The 23,731-nt window shown below is 39.8% G+C and overlaps 1 protein-coding gene across 6 annotated transcripts in view; it reads right to left on the reverse strand.

Moving 5' to 3' along the window:
- Positions 1–15,693: 15,693 nt before the first annotated feature.
- pik3r3b (phosphoinositide-3-kinase, regulatory subunit 3b (gamma)) overlaps positions 15,694–23,731 on the reverse strand; it is a 192,591-nt gene continuing 184,553 nt past the window's right edge. For all 6 annotated transcript variants that reach the window (XM_071486604.1, XM_071486602.1, XM_071486605.1 and 3 more), the window contains one exon: positions 15,694–23,335. In XM_071486604.1, the coding sequence (XP_071342705.1) occupies positions 23,137–23,335 (199 nt within the window). In that variant the 3' untranslated portion in view covers positions 15,694–23,136. The remainder of the gene's footprint in view (positions 23,336–23,731) is intronic.

Consider the following 23,731-nt stretch of genomic DNA (forward strand, 5'->3'; position numbering starts at 1 on the left):
ACACCGAGTCACTGTAGCATCCAGGCTGCTGTGACGAAGTAGCTGCTCAGTAAGAAACAGCTAACATCTCTGGAAATGTAATAAATATCAATGACAACTATGATAAGCAAACAAATTCAACACAAACAAATCAAAGTTGAAAGAAAATTAAGTTAAATACACACATGCAACCTTTATTGAGATGTTGATAAGTTAATAGCTTTGAAATTTCTCTCCTGCAGCTTCTTACAGATGATGAGTGTGAAAAGTCTTGAAATGATGAGGTGGATTGTTTCAGCGGTAGTACAGAGCGATGTTTCTTTCCCCTGCTTTGGCTTGTAGAGAGCACATTAACCAAACCTCTTGGCTTTATTTTAATGTGTCATCGCACGTTTGATGTTAAGGTTAATTAGGCACAGCTTACATAATCTGCCTCTGGCTCTGTTTGTTGTTCTACCCAGAAAAAGGCGATGTGCAGAGCCAGCTGAACTGAGGTGCGGCACCCTGAGTGTTTTCTACATGGCTCTGTGCTAATTTAAGGAAAAGAAAAAAGAGACAATAAGATGTGATAAGAGGTTTGTTAGCCTTGGAGCTTGGCAGTTACAGGTATTTAATCAACCTTGAACTGGATGCTAAGCAGAACTGGCTATCGGAAGCTGACAGTCACTTGAAGCTTGGTTTTATGAGGAAGTCTTGGAGTGTTTCTCTTCTTACTGGAAATAGGCTCATGGGCTTTGTTGTATTTTCTTTTTTTGATGATGTTGTGCTGTTCTTTAGCTGCTAAATGTTTCACTAACTGTGGCTTTATCACATCTGGCTGCTGCTGGAAATGATGCAGATGAGACTGAGCCAAAACAGCAAAGCTGTGGGCTGTAAAACCAAGACAATGAGCTGAAAGATGCTAAAATGCTCCAAGGAGCTGAGGAACCTGCAGAGTCAGGTGATGAGACTGGCTCGGTTTAGTCACTATGAGTGACGACTTTGATATTATGCACAGCCATTTGATCCTTTATTGATATAGATGAGAGTTTTGCTCCAGTCATCTTGATCGTTTCGTGTGAGGTGATTGTCCAAGTGTCTTAAGTCCGTCTCTTTTTCATCCTGACACTCAGATAAAATCAAACATGTTTAAACTATTGTGTGTTTTTAGTCTTGGCTTGTGTAAATGGAGACGTTCAGTGATGTGAACGCTGTCACCTTCTCCTGCACCAAACAGGGAGCAGCAGACTGAGCGGATAGTGAGCATGAAGGCAACTCCGGGAGGAGCAAGAATGTGAATCATTTGGGTAAGACTGGTAGGAAAAACATGAGGGAGCAAGGAAAATAATTTCAACATAAAACAGGAAATCATAGATACAGTCCAAACAGTAATTTTGGGGGCAAATGATGAAATTATAGTGTTAACTCAGTCAATCTCAAAGGAATCTAGTCTTGCAAATAGTAAAGACTCATTAAGCAGCATCAAACAATTCATGAAGCTCCAAATGTCGGCTGGATGTTCAGGCTGAGACTTGACTCAAATGGTGATCTGTGGGTCATGTGACGGAGGGACAGTGAAGAAGTGTTTAATTCTGCAGAAGCAGTTTGAGTAATGTTTTGATATCTTTTTTGTCCACCATGAAAATCTCTTTTTATTTACTGACTGAATTCAAGCTGCTGCTGTTCTCCCCTAATCTATAAACTTTTTATGGCCTTTAAGCAGGCGGCAGTGTTTGATGATGAAAAGACTTTGGATGGAGAAAAAAAATAAATCCATTTTTCTTCCATATAAATGTACAAGAAACGGCCAAACTGAGGTAAAACTTCAACATAACTTGTCATGGAAAAAAAAAGGTTCGCAAACACAAATGGAGAGTCTGACTCCGAGAAACCCCATCATCTGGAGTTTTGTTGAAAATGGAAAATGCAGGTTGAGGCCTGTTCAGTTGGGTCTAGACCAGGTAATTGAAGCAGCCATGACTAATGGTTTATGCTGTTCTCATACTCATCAATCTCAGTGACCAACCGAGCCCTCGATTCTCACTGAGCGCGCTCCAATCAGGCCTGAAATCCTTCGCCGCAAGATGAAGGACGATTATTCAGAATTATGTTGTATTTATTCACGTTCGTTTTGCCCTCTGAGGAGCACTCGGCTCTGCCAGGAAAGTCTTACCTCACAGGTTTAGTGTACTTTGAGTCTCCCGGTTGCACAAGCGTTTCCTTATTTTGGCAATTATCTCCTTTTTTAAGTTTCGGTGCTGTGTTTTCTCCTCAAACACTTTGAGTTCAGTTGGAGGTCAGTGGTGGAGCAGCAACACGTCCACCTGGGAGGAAACTGATTTTAAAACATATTCTAATTAAATATAGAAAGAGAATTAAGATGTAGCTGCAGTTCTGGTTTTATCTGCAGTTGCACTCATTAAATACATTTGCTTACAGCTTGGGTCAGCAGTGTGTTACAGCCTGTGCTGTGAACACAGATTCATTTACCATTTAAAACATGTTTTAACTGGACAACATGAGCCTGTCCACACTGTGAAGCTAACTTATTAACATGGCGTATCTCATTTGTTTATATAAACTCAAATGTAAAAACCAGTTAATGATTTATTTATTTTTTGGGGGGAGGGGGGGTCTGACCTGAACATTTCCCATTGTAGGCACTGTAGGCAGCAGCATTAGCGGCTAGCATCACCGATAGCAGGACCATTAGCAGCAGCATTAGCTGCACCGTGGACTAACAACCAAAGATTACACCATGTGTCTGGAATAGCTGTCAAAATGTAGGGACTTGACGAAGGGGGTTTGAGACACCCTCCTCACACATGTAATTGTTTGCAGGTAAAGTTGCTGTAACTCAACCACTTATGCTTGACTCATAAACTTTTGTAGCTGTCAGTCATCACGATATCTCTGCTCTGCTCTGGCCCTATTAATCAGCGTCTGATGACCCATCTCCTCCTCCGGCCTCATCTCTGTCGGGACCTCCATCTGAAGGCTGTCAGGCCAAGTGCCGCTGCAGAGACCTTGCAGAGATAGGACACTCTGTTTTGCGCTCACACACATACACACATGGGCATCCATATGCTCAAGATAGTACTGATTAGCGTTATCAGTGTGGGAGTGCAGAGTAAGCGGCGAGCCTTGAGACAGATCAGTGTGCACTGGGGCGAGGGGGCAGTGAGTGTCACTGCTGCACGGTCAGACGTGAGCTGGAGCTGAGTCAGCAGTTTGGCTGCGAACATGACGGAGAACATTAAAAATATCACAAAACACAGTCTGTCTCACCTTCTGTCCTGCGAGTGGCAGGATGGTTATGTGTCTGTCCAGCTGTCCAACACTGTCCAGAGTGAGATGTCGCAACAATATATTACCTGATTGACTTGAAATTTATGGTTAATATTCATGATCCCCAGAGGTGAACGATTTTGTGGACATTCAGATGGATGAGAGGGCTGTGTGGCCTGAAATGTGAGCATATTCATTTTTTTTCTTTGACCTTTTGTCTTGTGCTACCATCAAGACCTTAGACACACTGAGCATTTTTAGCTCCACTACTGACAGGGCTATACGAACAGATAAATCATCAGCGTGTGGTAGCAAACACACATACACACTTTCTGTGTAACGAGGGTCTGCAAGCCATACGTTTAGTCAGCTGCTGATGTCTGCAACCACGACTGTGCCTTTGAAAAATTATGATATGGACTGTATGTTCCCACAAACATGTTGACTGCACATGTGCTAGAAAAAAGAAATTGAGGCTTGATTTGAGAGGAGGGATTTAGAGAGGATGTGTAAAATCTGTTGCTCTGTGTAATTCTTCTTAAAGACACAAGACAAGACAAGACACATGAACATTACAGCTTATAGGTCCCATACAAGGCTTCAGGGTTTTAGTCTTTTAGTTTGGCGTCAGACAGGATATGAAACTATCTTGTTTGTTGTTAAATGTCATCTAAATGGAAGCAGTCACAGAAAATGTTACTTTAAGGTCCCATATTTTACACTTTTCGTTTTATTACAAATGTTGATCTCCATCAGAAGATATTTGAGGTTTTAAGAACCAAAAACCATCAGTGTAGTTTTACATCTCCTCTCTCAGGCTTCTCTCTGGAGCTCTAGTAACAACAGGTCAGTGACTGTTTTCTGAGTGATCTAATGAAAACACAGCAGATGTCAGAGAAACCAAATCCTGCAAGGTTGGATGGTGGATTCAGGTAGTTTGTCCTTGGGTTCTAGCTGAGAGCAGTGACTGTTTTGTTGTGACATCACAAAGTTGCAGAAGTCCTGACGGCGGGTTTTAAGGCGCAGTTTCTGAATACAGGCTGTGTAATTGTTTTTGATAAGATCTTTTCCTCATGCCCTTTTGATTGGAGGAATTATTCAGGAATAGAGCCCCTTTTTATACAGTGCACATCTAAATTAATTCACCATGGTTCTTACATTAATAAGATCATTTTAAAAAATCATACAGGTGGCTGAAGTGACACACAGAGGAGGGATAAACTGGGAAAAAAAAGAAGGCAGTGTTGAAGGTATTGTCAAATAGCAGAGCGTTTCTTTCTTTCTGCACATGTGGCCTTATAAGGCGGCTGAAATCACCCGCTCTGCTCGGTGGAAGTCGAGGGCCTCATTAAGGAATTCAGCAGAACCAAAATAAAGTCAACATTTATTGAGCGTAAAAGAAAACTGAATATGAAAGGAAAGGAGTCGAGGATGAGGGGGGTGGAGGTGGGCCCTGCCCTGCCAGCGTGCTGTGTTGTTATTTTTGGGAGCCGTGAATGGAACTGTTATAGCGCGACTATGGGCGGTGTGTTCGTACATCATGTGTGTGTGTATGTTAGGACGTCCTGGAAGCAGAGTCAAAGGCTGGCCTTCGTCTGGAGCGGGCAGCTGGCATGTGAGGAGGAACACCTGTGACTTTAGCTTTTAAAGTAAGTGAGCTTCAGCGGAGCCCACCTCAGAGAGACGAGACAGAGCTGCCTTCACTGCTCAGCATGTGCTGCCCAGATGAAACATGTCACCATATGGAGAGAGTTTCAGTCAGGCAAGGATGGAAACACTGCTCAGATCCCTAAATGTCGTTGAAAATTAATGCAACAGTGCTGCACTAAAAGTTGAGGTCTGTATTTAGCGCTCTGTCATTTTAATTAGTAATGTGTGTTTGTTACCCATGTTTCTCAGTATCTAATGAGAAGTGTGATATCTGTTTCACCTCTTGCGTCCAGGTTGTGTTAAACTGGCTTTGCAAAAACACTTGAAACAGGCTGAAACTAGCAGCTTAGCCCCCCCCCCCAAAAGCTGCCTAATTTACATGTTGTATATTGATAGCTAACAAGCTAGTCACCAGTTTATCTGGGAATGAACTGTGTGTAGTTGACAGGAGTTACGAAAGAGCTCAAACCAGGCAACCCCCCCTATGAAGACACTGTCCCTGTGGCCTACAGCTGTTGGTCAAAACCATTTTTCATTAGCAAAGTGATTGAAACCAGCTGCTCCCTTAAAGATGTGAAAAGAGAAAATATCTTAAAATAAAATCTAAAACAGACCTAAAGAAAATCAGCCACACCAGTTTCCACATCTTTATTTGACAAACTGAAATTTTGACCTGATGATGAAACAACTTGAAGTAGAATTTGTGTGTGTGTGTGCCTCTGTTAACCAGCCAAGTAACAGGAAATATGGTCACAGGCTTCCCTTCCTGAGTTACAGGGAAATTGTGTCTTAATGTATGAATTTGTGATGTTATGGCCAAAAACATGTTTATGAGGTCACCTTGACCTTTGACCTTTGACCAGCAGGTTCTAATCAATCGGGGCATCACCAAAGTTAATGCAGTTCATCCCCAGGGAAACATGAACTTCTGAACCAATCCATTCAATTGTTTTTTTTAAACTTCACTGACAGTGTTCGCACTGGAGGAAAAGTTGGGGCATCAACTTTTTTTTCTTAACACTAGAAAAAACACTTAATTCAATAATTCTTTCTCTGGTTGTTGAGACATTTTACTCTGAACTTAAAAAGTCAGAGGACAAATCATCTGGGACCTATGAGTGAATTTTGTGTGTAGCTAAAAGATGTTATATTTATCCCAGCTTTGTGCATTTTTACAACACTGAAGCACTTTTCATCATCCAAAACTCTGGAAGAAGAATCATTATTCACCAAGATACTTCAAAGTGACCAAATGGATGTATTTTGTAACTTTTCAACAACTTATTTTATGTATTTTAATATTGGTACATACAGTACACATGCAGCTATTCACTGATACATATGGAAGAGGGACATAAAGACATAAATCAGATAGTGATGATGCAGACATATGCAGATGTTCAGGCTCCTGTATCAGTAGTCAGACATGCATGTGCAATACAAATATGCAAATAACATGCAAATGTAAAATGTATGCACGCAGCAGGAATGCACAGTATGCAGAGAGTCCACCACCCTGCAGTACAAGATGTTTAAGTGTGTGTTAGTGAGTGTCTGCATATATGCATCATATATGAACTCCCCTGGGTGTGTTTGTGTGTATTCCTTTAAATGCATGTCTATGTCTGTTCTGCTTAGTGTGCAGATATGCAATGTAACCACAGCACCTCCTCTATCCTTTCTTCTTCTTCTCCTCTCTCAGATGGCCCAGTGCCCTCCCTGGCATGCCCGCTGTTTCAGTCCTCAACACCACTTATTAGCAGGGTGGTAAATATTCGCTGGGCTGGACCCGGGGTTGGCACAGCGGCCAGCTGCAAACTCATTATCACTTTATTATTCTCTGTGTCTGCCTCTAATTTATTCCCCTGCTGCTGCCACGGTGCTCAGTGCATGCCTGCTGTGCCTCGAGAGCATGCCCAGGCCTCCTCCTCCTCCTCCTCCTCCTCCTCCTCCTCCTCCTCCTAATTCTCCCTCTGCTGAAAAGCTGAGGCGTCGGGAAGATGAGATGGGGTGGGAAAGATTGAGGGAGGGATGGAGACAAAATTGTGGTTCTTGGGGAGAGATGGAGGGAGAATATGGACGTGTGGAAGGATGGATGAATGGAAGGGGAGGCAGAGCAGGGGCTCATTATGGTGATGCTGATTTGGTAAGAGCGGAGTCAACCTGCTGCAGGCAGTGACCCTGAAAGTGAGTTGGGCAGCAGTTAAGTCTGGCTGTACTGCAGGGCCTCTGCTGGGAAAAATCTACACTGAATGTTTCCATGTCTTCTGTGCATTTTAACTCCATTAGTGAGTATGCAGCTGTCAATCAACAGGTAGATCTGTTCCCGTGTCTTTACCGCAGCATCTCGGTGGAGTTCAGGGACACATTAAAATATAACAGATAGAGGTGAACTATAGGGACAGATCAACCCCCCCAGAGTCAGAGTGACAGAGACAGTCAGGTTAATTATCGGGTAGTTTCTGTCACTGGGAATATATTACCCTGCCGTTATCTTTAAATCAGTTTAATTAGAAATAATGCAAAATAACAACAATTAGCCCAGCACTGAAATACTTTCAAAATAATTTCAAGCGACGCTATAAATTTGTCACCTGTGTCCCTCACCATTCAAACTTCAGCTATTATCCTCTCAGCAGTCACCGTTGAGGAGGTTAAGCTCTCAGTTCTTATTTTTTCTGGGAGGTCTTTGGGGGGTTTAAGTAACGTTTGGGGGATTTTAAATTCTACAGTCAAACTATCACGTTTCTAATGCTCAGGATTGCAGTATTTTGAGTCGTAGTATTTTTCCACTATGACTCAGGAGCATTTCATTCCTGGCAGTGTGGAGAGGTGCTAGATTTAGATCTCATGTTGGGAAATAAAACAGCAACTCTTGACTCACAGTTTTCTTTTACTAGAGAATAAAGTTCTGCTCTTTTGGTTAGAGCTAAGTTTGGTGGGTTTAGCTGGGTTGGTAGTATCCTGTTAATCCCCTTTTTGAATAAAAAGACTTGAATATTATTCAGACATAAGGCAGGAAAGGATGGTGCTTATACATTATCATAAAACATGAGACCTCAGCAGTTGAATTGATAAAAAACCAAATCATGATTTTATGTATTTTATGTTTGTTCATTAATTATACAGCAATTTAAAAAAAAAAAATCAAATTGGCTCATGACTAATTTTTGTGTTCCCCCACCTCTGAAGCCAAAGCTGTGCCCTTCATGTCTGTACATTTTGTTTTGGTTTGACTTTTCAAAGCAAAGTGCAAAGCAGTAATTAAGAGCCCCTTTAGGATGTTAATTAACAGCTCCTTAAACACAAACATTTAGCTCAGTCTAATACTCTCAGACTCTCAGCAGTCATCCTGAGAGGAAAGTGTCAGACAGACAAAAAGCTGTTATTACTGAGAGCAGAGTGAGGTTTCTGTCTTTGAGCACTGCAGCTGACACCATCAAAATCATCTCAAAAGTGTGAAAAAGGTCTAATTGGAAAAAAAGGGCCTGGCAGCCTGAGATCAGCAGCAGAATCGAGAGAAGTTGTCGAGGGCTCGAGTATCAGAGGTCTGAGTGCAGCAGATAACAAGGTTCAGCTGGATGAGAATCAGCGGGAGTCCACTTCAGCAGAGCACAGAAGAATTCAGCGAGCGGGAATAATGAGCTGGAAACTTTTATTAAGTGCTAAGAAGTGTGTCTTGGCTAAATAGAGTTGCAAAGTTGGAGCAGTTATTTTGGGCATCCGGGGTTCTTGCAGTAAAAGTCTGGTTCACTTCCTGCATGGACGATATTCGATGACTTACAGTTGGAGTTTGTGTAGTCATGCTCCTGGTTCAATCCTCAGTGCAAAAGATGAGCAACTTTGTAGGAAAATATCTGGTTCTTCGAAAAGAAAAAGTGAAAGGCACAGGCCTGCGGACTTGAAAAACTGAAAGAGAGAACTCCCAGGGTGCATTTCAGTAACAAACATCCAATCACAGAGCCTCAAATTTGTTAGTACATTGCTACCAGCAAGCTAAAGCTAACTAAAGACAGCTAACTTCTTTAGATCCTAGTTCAGTTTCAGTCCAGAAGCCGGGCAGCTCTGGCACCGTGTTTGGTTTCCAAGTTTTTTACTTTTTTTACTGTAGCCAATTTTAAATTGGCTACAGTTCAGATTTGATAGACTGGCAGCAAATATGGGGAAGGGACCAGTAATAACTGATCATGCATTGACCAGTTTTACTCAGAACTAATGTCACACGAGAGCAGTGTTCAATTCCCAAATCACCATGACAACCAAGGCCCAGTACGCCTGATGCTGTAGGGGTACTATTTCAGGAGACACTCGTCGTATCAGAGGGTTGTTCAGGTTGGAGGACTGGTTGTTTGGTTGTCCAGGGGTGTTGTGTAACATGTTGCTCGTGGTTACACGTATAAACGAAGACTTTTGGATCTGGCTACAGCTCTGCAGTGTGTGACATCATGTGAGAAAAACATAAGAAAAATTCTCAGAAATCCAATATGAGACATACTGTTCGTATTTGATGAAACTGCTGCTTAAACCCTGCTGGAAATTTAATGTTGATGCTGATCTGAAGTGATTTAATCCTGCAGTGTGTTTGAGTGGTTTCATCTTGACTTCACATAAGACGAGATCATGAGCACACAGATGGAGAATGAAATTAATGCCTGAACATCTTTGTCTGCTCATCCATTCGTGGAGCCGCAGTCCTCTATATGAGGCTCTATTGTTCTCTGCCAGCTGTCCTGGTCCAGAGCTGTAGATTATAGTCATTAATCTCATCAAACAACATACCTGCAGATATCTCATTCACATGATGCTGCAGATGAAGTGTCTGTGACGGGCTGCAGATCCCCCTGAAGCCCTGATAAAGCCCTGTTAATTGACATGCTAATTGGATGAGTATCACGGTTTCTGTGTGATCAGTGCAGGATGAGCCCGCACGATGTAATTAACTTCTGTGATGGTGCAGTGATTCCTGGAGCAAAAGACTCCATGACAGTGTGGCGGTATATGCATGCGTGGCTTGGCAGTGGGTTGTTGTACAGATCAAGTGAAAAGCATCTGGCTGAGTGACTGTTTGTAAAGATGGACGACAGCTTCGCTTCCTCCCACTGTGCAAAAATGAAGCCAAATATCCCGGGTACTGGTGCCGCCATCCTGCGCTTGAAGTCAGAGTTTGCACCAGAGTAGTGATCGGGTGGTGGAGTCGCAGTATCTGGACCCAACCCATACACCCGTCCAACTAAATCGCAAATCAGTCGCAGCTGTCAATCATGACACCACACCCCCTTTTATAGCAGCAAATAACAAATTAAAACCAAACGTATTAAAGAAATGAACACTTGAATGTCCATCAGTGTGATAAGAATGGCCTACAATGGGAGAAGGACCACATTTATTGGATGTTATACGGAGGGGGCGGGGCTTATGACCTGTACTGCAGCAAGCCACCAGAGGGTGATTGAGATGTTTTTTTCCCATCTTGTTCTGGAAAGTTAGCATTCAGTTAGCTTTAGTGCAGAGAACTCATGGATGTTGTTTTGTTTCTCCTCTGCGTTTCTCTTACACAAATACTTATTTAATTTCTACTTTGCCGTTTTTTGATTGGCTACTGTTAGCAAAACTAAACGCTTCCTGCAGATGTTTCACATCTAAATTAAAGAGTGCGATTCTGCCCGTTGAGCAGCTGGATGTAAACATGGTGAATGTGTTGAGTTCTGACAGCATCAACAGCAAATTTAAGAGCATAAGAAGCAGATCAGAAAAAGGGAGATGTCTTATTAAAGAGGGAATTAAAGCCAAATTTAAGGAGCCAACTAAGTTTGAAATCTTCTGCCTCTCTTTATGTTTTTCTGTGACCTTATCTTTTGTACATTGGGACCTGAACGAGCTTCAAAATCTGTGAGACTGTTGAAAAACTTATTTTTGAGACACTCAAACACTTTTCCCAAACATTTCTAGGATTAAGTGCTCAAAATGTGTTGGCAGTGTCTCAGCAGGCTGCAGAGGAAGGATGGTGACAGTTAATGGGGCCCTGAGCTGCAGACCATGAAGGGGCTTTTTCAAGCTTTAAGTCCTGTGGCTCAGTTCACTCTGTCAGGCACCGCTCTCACTGTGTCACTGTTGGCTCCTGATAGAGAGCTAACTGTGGCCTTACACTCCACTGAAATGACATTACATTGATTCTTTTTGCCGGTAAAGCACGTCACTGGTTGATGGACAGACTCTGCACCATGACACTGATCTATACAAGTTTAAGTAGTAAATAAAAGTATATACAAACTTCCTCAGAGCTGTTTGTTGATCAGAATGCTGTGCAGTACTGTTTGCTCTACAACTGCAGTCATTCTATTTCCTGGTGTCCCTGTTTGCTCCCTGTGCAACTATTTCTCACTTTATTATATCAGCAGAGCAAGTTGATTTGACACTGATTTCCTATATTCACACTGTATATATAGTATATCCATGTAAAGACGTGCACACACCCTGGATGAACAGTTGTCTATAAGCCAAACAAACGCAGGAACTGTTTCACAGCTTTGCTGGAGAAATGATTCTGTTGCACAGATGTTTCAGACATGAAATAATGTCTAAATTCTCATTTGAAAGAGCAAAATTGTTTTTATAGCTCATAAATTCATATTTTAAAAGTTACATTGTCTCCCTAACATGATCAGTCTTCCACAGATTTCTGTCTTTTCCATATTTGAAAAACTAATTTACATTTTGAGTCAAAAGTCAAATATGTTTAGGTGGGAACTTTTTACAGTCATTTTAGCAGCTTGTGAATTTACCCATTCTTTGTCTTTGTGTGTGTGTATTTTTTGTGTGTTATTGTATAGTAGGAATGTAAACAGTTTGTATTTTTACTCGGTATTATAGAAAAAGTCTTCCTGTGAAAATGACCCTTTGCTTGATGCCTATCAAACAGTATTAATTGAACCACTCCATCCTATGTTTCCTCTCTTTCCTTCTTTTTTTATCCAAAATTAGCTGCGGTCTTGTTGAATCTGTCTTATAAATGTTTAGAGGGGCCAAGAACACAGAAAAGAGATGGAATTTCTCAGCTGAGTTTCATCCTTAAAAACATAAAAACCTCTGGCTTTGCCCTTAAGAGGAGATGATGGGAGCACATATTCCCACCAGATCCCAGTTTGCATAATCATGAGAAAGAGCCCAGCAGAAAGCACAACTGTGATGCTTCATTTTTAAACCTCATTAGAAAGTGTCTAGTGAGACCTGTGAGACCATTTAGACCAGTTCAGGCCCTTTCTTCAGCGTTTCATCTTAATCACACATAATAATTCATCAAGTCTAACGCACAAGGAGCCCGGTGTATTGTTGCTGGAGTAGACTAGTTCCAGACCTCTGAATGACCATGTGTGTGTGTGTGTGTGTGTGTGTGTGTGTGTGTGTGTGTGTGTGTATATATATATATATATATATATATATATATATATATATATATATATATATATATATATATATATATATATATATATATATATATATGTGTGTGTTTGTTTGCATTTGGAAGTTTTTCTTCTCCAGATTTATGGAGGTGAATTTCAGTCTCATCACCCCCTTTCATTGTTTGTGCTATCAGGGAATCCCAGGGGCCCAGCATGAGTCTGAGGTGGGACAAAGAGAGTCAAAAACACATGGTGAGTGTATTCAATGAAATTCAGGTAGGTGGGAAAATGTATGTTCATGTAAAGAGCAGGTCAAAACTTGAACATGGAAATAAAACACTAAAATTAAACCACTGAAATGCAGAAATGTTTAAACTTTGTGAAATATATATCTGGCCAAGAACACAAGGTGCTAATAAACCACCACTTTGACCAAATCTATTCAGAAAATCAAAAGGTATATATTATTAAAAGTTATTACACTTTGTCTTTGACCTACTCTTCTTACCATATTTGTGCGCTCAGGTTTGAGCCATGTTAATATCTTTACTCTGTTCTTGCACCTGAGTGGCTCCATTTCTGCTCCGTCTCATTCTCTTCCAAACTGCTCTCACTTGGTTTATGATGCTTTATTATAAATTCAGCTACTCAAATGTAAATACAATGTACAGTGTAAAAATCTTGAATGTGAATACATGACATTCTAATAACAAAACATGCATAATATTACAATGAAAGAGGTCATTGTGCATAATGAGCACTTAGTAGTTTGGGCACATATTGATAATACATCTATAATTTAAGTGTTATATTATTAATTTTACTTGACTAAGGGATCTTATTACTTTTTTTCAACATCCTGGTGGTAAATTTACATAATTTCCCTTTAAAATTATAGTTCATTGTCTTTGGGAGTGTGTGTCTGTGTGAGTGTGAGAGAGAGTCAGATAAATGTCAGCCATTAGAGAGTGTCTGGGTTTGAATCTGTGTGGTGAATTGTTCACTATTCAGTATGCATTACATATTTCTGTGTGTGTGTGTGTGTGTGTGTGTGTGTGTGTGTGTGTGTGTGTGTGTGTGTGTGAGGCTGTGGTCCTGTTACATGACTGTATGTGTGACTGTACGTGTGCTGGAACGATTTGATTGGCACATGTCACGCGTGTCTGTCAGCGTGAAGAAGGAAGAGGAACATTTACAGCGTGGTGATTCATGCCCTGCTGCTCTGTTTAATGTCTCGCCGAGATCTAATTACAGCCTCTCCAAATCTCGCTCACTGCTTTTAATTAACACGCCCAAAAAAGGGAAATGGAGCAAAAATGTAAAATTAATTGAATGGAATTTGTAATTCAAAGTGCGAGAGTAAAAGAAGAAGGAGGGAAAGATCAAATATAAGTCCGTACTTTTAAGAGTTGACTCCCGCGGGGTTTCCTCATCCTGTGTTCTAAGGTTTGTGTGTTGTGTGTCTGCAGTGGGGCCACGGCCTCCATTTTCAAAACGAGGCAGCAGAATTAAGCTTTATATAGAGCAGAATATTGATGTGGACTCCTGCTGAGAGAAATAGTCTTTTAATAAGAGAGGGCTGGCAGAGAGGGCCACTCTCAAGGCTGCAGAGAGTCTGGATTAATGCAGCAGGCACGAATCATTTATAGAAGAATCACTCAAGCTCACACACTATTGATTTTACCTAACGGGTTTGCCGGCACACACACAGACACACATACAAGCACAAGTAAAGGACTTAATTCCATTGCCTATTCAAATAAAGTTAGTTTGGAAAAGACTTTATAAATTCTACAATACGATCTTTACAGTACTATTCATTACTGAATGAAAGGGTTTATAAATTCACAACACTGATCTTCCAGAAGGAAAACTGTTGGTGCTAAAATCAGAACCATTAATAGACGTTGCTTTGAGAAAAACAAGAAGGGTGTCGTTACAGAAACTGCAGTACAAAAAAATAAATCTTCCAAAATATTAAAATTGGCAACATTTAGCTATAACCACATTATCTCAGTCATGAGTCTATATACACACATAAATACATGCGTGTGTGTGTGTGTGTGTGTGTGTGTGTGTATAATATATATATATATATATATATATATATATAATATGATACATGTATGTATGTATGTACATAAATACACACAAACATATATGTACGTTTATGTACATGTATGTGTGTATGTAGGTATATGTTTGTATCTACATATATGCATGTACATATGTATATGTACATATGTTTGTATATGTTTTACATGTATGTATGTATTCATGTATATTTGTATGTTGATATGTTTATGTGTATATGTTCCAATGTTTTTCTATGGTTGTATGTATACGTTTGTTTGTACATATGTACATAAATGCGTACACACTATTATTTGCTTGTATGTATGTACGTATATATGTATGTGGGTATGTGTCTTGATGTTTGTATGTACATATGTATATGTACATATATGTATATATGTATTTTTATGTATCCACATGTTTCTAGGTGCGTACATACATATATGCATCTGTGTGTATGTATGTTTGTATGTGCATGCATGTATGTATGTTTTACTTGTATGTATGTATGTATGTTTTTATGTATTTGTATGTATATGTTTGTAAGTATGTACATAAACAAACAAACACACATACATACACACAAACATTTATGTATGTATGTATAAATGAATGAATGTCCATGTTTGTATGTACCTGTATGGACATACATGCTGTGTATGTATGTTTGTGTGTATATATGTATGTATGTGTGTGTGTGTGTGTGTGTGTGTGTGTGTGTATACGTATACATATATATGTATATACATATATATATATATATACATACATACACACGTATATATGTATATATGTGTATATATGTATATATATATGTATATACATATATATATATATATATATATATATATATATACACATGTATGTATGTGTATATATGTGTATATATGTATGTGTATATATATGTGTATATATGTGTATATATGTATGTGTATATATGTATATATATGTGTATATATATATGTATATATATGTGTGTATATATATATATATATATATGTATATATATGTGTGTATATATATATATATATATGTATATATATGTGTGTATATATATATATATATATATATATGTATATATATGTGTGTATATATATATATATATATATATATATGTATATATGTGTGTGTATATATACATATGTATATGTGTGTGTGTGTATATATGTATATATGTGTGTGTGTGTGTGTGTGTGTATATATGGATGTGTGTATATATACACATATGTATATGTGTGTGTGTGTATATATGTATATATGTGTGTGTGTGTATGTGGGTGTGTACAGACTGATCAAAATAAAATACATACACTGAGAAATCTGTATTTGAACAAAATATTTTCTTTATTCTGCAAGAGAACTGAATATGGTGGAGCTCCACTGATAAACGTACATGAGTTCAGCTCATAAACAAATGGAGAATCTACAACCAACAAACTATTGCAACCGATACGATAAAGTAAATTGTACCGTGATGGGCCAAAAACCATTTCAAAGAGAGAATACCAAGAGAAGCTGGTAGCGGGTATGGCAGAGGGTAACACTGAGAAAGAGACCGGTTACAGCCAGTCAAACAGCTGTATGGGAGCAAACAGTCATCACACATGGCCCCTTGTATGAGTTCTTGTTCCTGGATCTTAAGAACATTTCACTGTCTGGATTTAGTGTTTAAAATGTGGAACAGTTGTTTTTTAAGGCCTGTTTACACCAAACTTTATGACAGCACTGGTCATACTTTAGACTCAAAACATGGCATAAGCTATTTATCTTTATTTTACTTTATTTTAAGCTTAGTCTGTTTTGTACAGTCCTTATCCTGTACAATGGCCCATAACACAGTGACCTAAAGGGCAATGTTCACCAACTCTTCAAAACTGATCACTTTGTGGCGATAAGACACAGTTTCGACAACATGATCTGTGAAATCAGGACAACTTTCAGTAATGATGACAGAAATACTCAGAGCCCCATGTCTCAGTATTAATAAAATATTAGTGATGGTCCACTTTCTCAGTATTACATTGTCATAGCTTTATACAACTGACACAAAAGACTGGAACTTGTTTCAGCTGTAAGCAGTGATGTTAAATTTGCTATATTAAATTCAGATCTGAATACACCATAAACAGACAAATAACAGTTGTTTTTCAAAGACATCTTTTTTACCATTTTTCTTTTATACACAAAAAACAACAGTCAAGAGTACCAAATATGCATGCTGGATCTGTACGTATGTCAAAAAGGGGTAAAAGGGGGGTATGGGGAGGGAGGGGTGTCATATACACTTTTTTTAAAATCTTTTTTTTTAATGTTTTTCTAAAAGTTCTTTTTTTCATATATATAAGAAGCTGTCACTCCTCGAAGCTGTGCTGGGTACTGTGATCAGATAAGCAGTGGTAAGAACACAACACGACTCCTCGGTGAGAATCACAAACATATTCAAACCTGGCTGCAAATAAAACTTTGCAGAACTGCTTGAGGGCGAGTAGTAGTAGTTGTAGTAATAATAATAGTAGTAGCAGAAGAACAACAGACAGTTGCTATTTTAACAGTCCTGGGGTGGTAGTGAGTATAAACACTCAGAAAACAAAGGTAACAGTAGGCTTATTGTACATTTTTGTGACTGCACCTTTGAAATCAAAATGTACCTTTATTTTCTGAGAGGTGAAACTAAGCCTGTTTCCTGGAGTTATTTGAGTTAGAGTTGAGTTTTCTAAAGTGAAAACTCAACTAAACAGTCAGTAAAAATTAACTTGACAAAATGGATATTTTGGTTTGTCCCACTAACCCTTTCAACTACTTTTATTTCCACCTGTTTTTAGTACAACTACAAACAGAACCCCGCCCATTCAGAAACACCTGCATTGTGGGGTCTTGATGCACCTGAAGGAAAACAGTTGCCCCTCCATCATGAACCCCTGGCTGACAGAAAAGGGAATATTGCATGTTGTGATGGCGTGAGATATGAAGGGAAATCGTCCTGCAGATACCTCAGATCCGTAAGTGTTGAATTTATCTTGAGTGAAAACTGACATATCAGGAATAAAAAAAGACCAATCAATTAATGTGTTAAAAACATTGTTTAAAAATGTTTTGTCCGTGTTGACCTTCCGTACTTCCTGATTTTGGTACCACGTGTGGAAGTATCAAAAATAAATCTTGTACAGATTGAGATTTTAAAACAACTTAAACACAGAAAGAAGCTAAAACTAGCTGAAATTAAATTGTATAATTGTAAATTGTATAATTGCGCTTCTGTTGTAAAACATACGGAGCCCCTGAAGTTCCAAAAAAGGTCCAAACCTTGTGCATAATTATTACTAAGAATCCTTCACTGTGTGCAGACAAGCTAATATCTGCCCCTGTAAAACTGAATTTTGTTTTGTTTGTCAAACAGACGGAACCACAATACAAAGTTAATCAGAAATCCCCCAAATCCATTTTTGTTCTTGAGATTTCTACAGGACATTTTCCACACAGAAATAGAAAAGTTTCTAATGGCAAACCAAAGGAAACTCCAGCTACTGTCATCATGTGCAAACATATGAAGTTATGTGAGCGAGAAAGCTGTGACTTTTGGTAGTTTTCTTTTAAATCCTCACAGAAGTCGGTAAATACCAACTGAAGAAGACAGATCAAGTTAAATCTGATTGAGTTTACTGGGACATCATCGAACAAGGACTTTAAAGACAGATCCTTCCTAACAAAAGTTACCTGTTTGACCTTTTCTTCAACACAAATGAACAGCTCAACCAACAATCCTAGCTAGCTGTACGGGACACTCGTTCACACAACATAGTTTTATCTTCTGAGTTATGACAATATCAAGGCAATGGAGATTTAAAAAATCCCAAAAAAAAAAAAATCACTGAAACATCCCTTTCCAGTTGACAACTGAAAGATTAACAAGAACTGAAATCTTTGGTCTAAATGTCGTGTTTGGGAGGGGGCGGGGGGGTGAAAACGGTCAAAGAACAATGACTACGACTCAAAACAACCCTTCAAACTGTGATATATTTTAGCATTATCTGTGTATGTGTGTGTATGTATGTGTGTATATATGTGTGTGTGTGTGTGTGTATGTATGTATATATATATATATATATATATGTATATATATATATATATATATATATATACGTATGATAGATATGACATCTGTGTAAATGTGACTCGCAGACATCACAGGTAAATATTAACACAAGTCTCCTGTAGATGGTAATGTGTGCAATTTCAGACAAGCCCTCTGTGAAGGAAAAGATTCAAACATATCGCTGAGAAAAGTTTCAAAAAGCGCCTCCATCCCTCCTAAAGTAGCTCTACGTTTGCCTGTAATGAATACTGTACATCTGTCATAAAACTCTGAAAACCGCAGCCCTGCTCACCATAAAACAAAAGGGAACTCTTCGTTTTCCATTTTTTTTCTTTAATAAATGTATATTTCCATATAAAGACATTCAACAGTGAGCAATGCAATATTGTTCAAGTAATAGAGTTAGGGATTCTTTGAGTTCCCTATGCAAATAAGTCAGCTAATAAAAAAAGAAGCAAAAAAAAAAAAGAAAAGAAAAAAAAACCTTCAAGACTGTGTGGTGATGGAGGGGGAGGAAAGACTATGACATCCTGTTGGTGATGATGCTGTGTCTAGGCTACAGGAAGCCATGAGGGACAAGCCTCTTGAAGTGAGGACACTACAAAAGTCAAAGTCGTGGGGGTCTAGCTTAACTGACTGAGAGTGATTTAAGTATCAATGAAGAAAAAACCCTGATTTACTTTTTTTTTTTTTTTTTTCTAATCGCTGGCTTTGTCGTGTGGTAGTTTCTACGGTAAACTTGAAAACACCTGAGGGTTAATGACTTTGAGATGGAGACGTTTACAAGTCTGCCGAATCGAATGGGCCTGCATTTCCGATAGCACCTTGAGTTAGGATCATCTTGTTTCTGTTACGGACAAACACGTCAGTGGTGCTTTTAAAAAAAAAAAAAAAACCTGCTAAAGAAAACAAAACTGCTTTGGACCTGACGGATCCTTTTGTACATTCAAGATTATATCGACAAATCCCGCCTTACTGTCCCCTTAAAACTACAGTCCTGAATCTCCAGAGAGGAAGAACACAAATGAAACACCATCATCACAGCTGGACAGAAACAGACAGGAAGTTCATAAAGGCCCCGTCCCAGTTCCAGGGTCTGGTCTTTAAAAGGTGAGGGTTTGTTACGTCTCACAAATGACCTGCACGCTGGATCCTAGGGCCAAGCTCAGTACGGTGCCAGACAAAAACTCTAGGTTGGATATCTTTACCCTGAAGCATCATATAAATATTTGCAGCCACAGTTTAATTCAAAGCCCCCACCCCCACATCTCCTCTCACCAAATGTCCAGCTGTGTTGATACTGTCTCTTCCATCTTCCTCCGCACTTGCTATTTTTAGCTACACTACGGTGGCAGAGGGGGCTCGTTGGGCTGGCAGCTAAATCAAATTTGGTCTGTTCTCACAGCTGTAATATGAGTTTACTTTGACAGTTATCATAGTTTTCATGTAACTTTGTCTACTTCTTGTTTTTAGCCATGTCTGCTCCAACCTTGTCTACGCATGGACACTGTTCCACAGAAGACCTGGAAGTCACAGTAAGTACAATCCACCTTCTTTTGTGCATTTCTAAAGGGCCCATTATAGAGCCATATGGAAATACCATCAGTTTTATAAGTTTTTATACTTGTCTAAGGTGGAAATGTTGGCAAATTGATAAGGTTTAAATAATGAAAACGTTGCCAATTTTGCTGCAGTAACTGCACAAACTGATGACATGATTACAGAGAGCAGTAATAAAACAATGAGGCCGTTTCAATTATGTTATCTTGTTACGACTTCTTGGAAATATCTGCGTGATCCTAGTTGATGGAAAATTTCCTGAAATTTACTCCAGTGGTTTTACATCATTTTGCTGTTAGCATGCCTGGAATTCAGTGTCAGAACAGGCCAAACTGGACTCAGCGCTGCCGGCATTAGGACGCACCAAACGTGTTCAGTCTCTGCTAAAAAACCAGAACACCATGAAGAGGTTACTATCAATGGCTTTCAGCTCCACAAACCTCACCTCACCCCAACTCATCTACCTCATCAGGATGGACTATTCAAAGGGGTGGGGTGGGGGGGGGGGGGGTAGATAACGGTGATGCTGTCGAGGCTCACTACACTACAGGGTGTTGGGGACATTGAGACGGGTGTAGATAAACACATGGTGGGTACAACCAAGGTTGTATCATTCACTCACAATGACTCCTCTGCAGCTTCTCAAACAATGGCCCTCTTCCTAAAACCTGACACACTCTCTCAGATGTATGTGTGTGTGTGTGTGTGTGTGTCGGTCCCATATACTCTAATGCTGGCTTATTGTACTGTGAAAAACACTGCAGACGACAGAGGGGGGAGGGTGCTTTGTCTGACTTTGTAACCAGCGTTATCTCGTCTTTTTAAGTGTTATCCTGTAAAAAAAATTTAGTTTTAGAGAAGGGGGTGGAGTGAATTGAGAACAGCTGCCTTTGCCATAAACCAGGATCATATAATCATTTCCCCCCCTTCCTTGCAGCTCCGCTAACCTTCGCTTTTCATTAGGACCTTAAAATAGCTGGATATTATCAGACAGGCAGCGATGGGACGACTGTCTGGAGCGATCTCTCCCCAGAGGGAACAGCCAATCAGCGACAGAGAATTTCCAGGAAGAATAGAATAGAATGCAACTTGGTTGTGGTTTTTCTCTTCAGTTTTTGAAGATAGCTTTTATTGTGTGATGCATTTTTGTAAGTCTGACAGAAAATTCTTCCACTGGTTATAAAGTCAAGCACCGGGCAAGAAGTTCTGTGTTTAAAAAAAAAAAAAAAAAAAAGGGAACCTAAGCAATCAAACAAACTTAACTCAAGTTCACTCCAAAAGCTTCACTGTGCACTTTGATTATCTCTCGGACCTTAGTGCATCTCACTCTCTCTCTGTTTGACTGCTGAACTACATTAACACAATGCTAGATTGCACGTTCTTTCAAGTTTTCAGTATTTTCTTCTAAAGCCTGTGTCTTGAGCTCGGGACGCCGCCTCCGCCTTCTCTCTGCATTACACAGAAAACAGTTTTATCAAAAACACAAACAGTCCCAGTTTTCAACCCACAGTCGTTAGCATATATGCATGTATCTCTCTCTCTTTTAAACCACACATAAAAAGGGTTTCAGGTCTTATGGTCAGACTTTCTTTTCCTCCAGAGGATGATTTTATTTTGGTGAAACTGACCATCTGTAACCGTTTCCTGTCTGGTTCACGCGTCCCCATTTGTGACCTCAGCATGTTACTCTGTGGTTCGGTCAAACAGCATTCGCTACGCAAACACTTCAAATACACTATTACTACACGTGTGGTGAGGCTAAGCTGAGTGGAGCAGAACAGTCCACAGGAAACTACTGGATTTCAACTAACCAACACCTAGGAAACAACATTTTTTCCCATGTCACTGCTGATTATTTTTCAGTTGAGTGTCTAATTGATGGATTAATGATCTCAGCTTTACTTCTGACTGAACCACAGGGTGACGTACAGGAAGCTGAGGTCACAAAAGGGACTGGTTTAAGTGCTTTTTGCTCAGCCATCTGTATTTACAGAAGGTCTGAGCATCTCCATTTATGTACCATTTGCCCCCCCCCCCCGCCCCCCCCAAAAAAGCTATTTGGTGCAAAAGCACATGGCCCAAAACTCTGTTTTATGTGTGGTCTCAAACACACCGTCCGTTTGCTTTCCTTCACTCTCTCCATTCACGAAAAGAAAGAAAAACAAAGAAAACACGCTGCCCCCCCCCCCTCCCTCTCCACACCAACTTTGGTCTCTGGTTCGAATCTGTGACGTTGCCATTTAAAAATTGGCAAAAGAAGAAAAAAAAAAACTTTTACAGTTAGTATAAAAGCAAGCCTTTTGTCCTTCTTAAGACTACAGGACTGTTGTGTCACTTGTGCTCCCCCTCCCCCTTTCAACTCCCCCACCCTCCCCCTAAACCCCTCAGCAGCAGCAGTCTACATGGAGGAACACTTAACAGAATAAGCGCCCGTTGTCTTGTAATGCTACATTATTTTTGCTTTTCGTACGGAGAGGGACAGAAACAAGACACTTGACATCATCATCATCATCATCATCTCCTCTTGCATCTACCACAAACAAAGTTAGGAGTAAACAAAAGAAAACATATGAAACATGAAAACGACTCCAGAAACAAACAAAATAATAAAAGTTGTAATATAATCATCTGAGGTGAAAAGAAAAGGTTTAAAATGGGAATGTTTTGTTGTCGTCTTCCGTCGTCATTCGTGTGTTTTTTTTTTTTTGAGTTTCTGGTAAAAAGTCTGAGCTGGAGTTTAGGTAGCAGCGGGGTCAACCTGAAACTCTGAAGTTGCCTACTCCGTTTCCTTCCTTCCTTCTGTCGCTTTTTTTTTTTTTTTCACATTCACAAACATTTAAAACTTCCTTGTGCAAATCAAGCAGTCTTTAGAAAGAATGCCCTCCGAAATTGTTCTTGTAAAAATATATAACTCCAAGGTGGCTGACGTGTGTGTTGCAGCAAGTGTTTAATTCGTTTCTATCTATCTTTGATGGGTCTGGTGTTGGGGTTGCTTTGTATTTCAACCAATCCCCTCCCTCCCCTCCATCCTTCACTCTCCCCATTCTCCCTTCCCCAAGAGGGGGTTGGTTTGTTGTCTGTGTGGGGGGGTCGTGGCCAGGTGGGTGGGGTTCATCTGCGTCCGGAGGGCATCTGTGCGTAGACGGGGTATGCGAGGCGGACGTTGAGCGAGTCGTTGTGCTGCACCAGGGAGGTCTGGTGGTAGTGGAGCACCAGGTCCTTCAGGCTGCTGTACAGGTTGTAGGGCTCAGCGAAGCCGAAGCCGCGCGGTGTGCTGTAGATGACGCAGTGCTTCACCTCACCTTCAACACTGACAGAGACACAGAGGAAATAGGTTCAATCAGCTGCCAGGTCACAGGTTTACACGTGGTTTAATCTTGTGGCTCAGACTGAAGCAGATACTGTTTCAGTGTTGTTCAGAGAAAACTGTGTGTTCTTCCTGGAAGAGACACTAGTTACATGGAAATGGAGACTGTTTAATTGGTTTCATTGATTCCAATTTACTGAGTCCTGTATCCAGTCTTTTAGTTAGTGAACGTTTAAAAATGTGAAGTTTTTCTACAGGCAAACAGAATCAGACATGAAGGAAAATTGTTTCATTAATGAATGGATGGATATTTCCTTTCTCGTGTTGATTTAAGGAGGAATTTCATTGAAAGAACTGAACCTTTAATTCTTTTACTGGCACAAAATTACAAACTTCCTG

The sequence above is a fragment of the Trachinotus anak genome, unplaced genomic scaffold (assembly GCF_046630095.1).
Source record: "Trachinotus anak isolate AG129_WGS33_773 ecotype Australia unplaced genomic scaffold, CSIRO_AGI_Tana_v1 ptg000010l, whole genome shotgun sequence".
Lineage (NCBI taxonomy): Eukaryota > Metazoa > Chordata > Actinopteri > Carangiformes > Carangidae > Trachinotus > Trachinotus anak.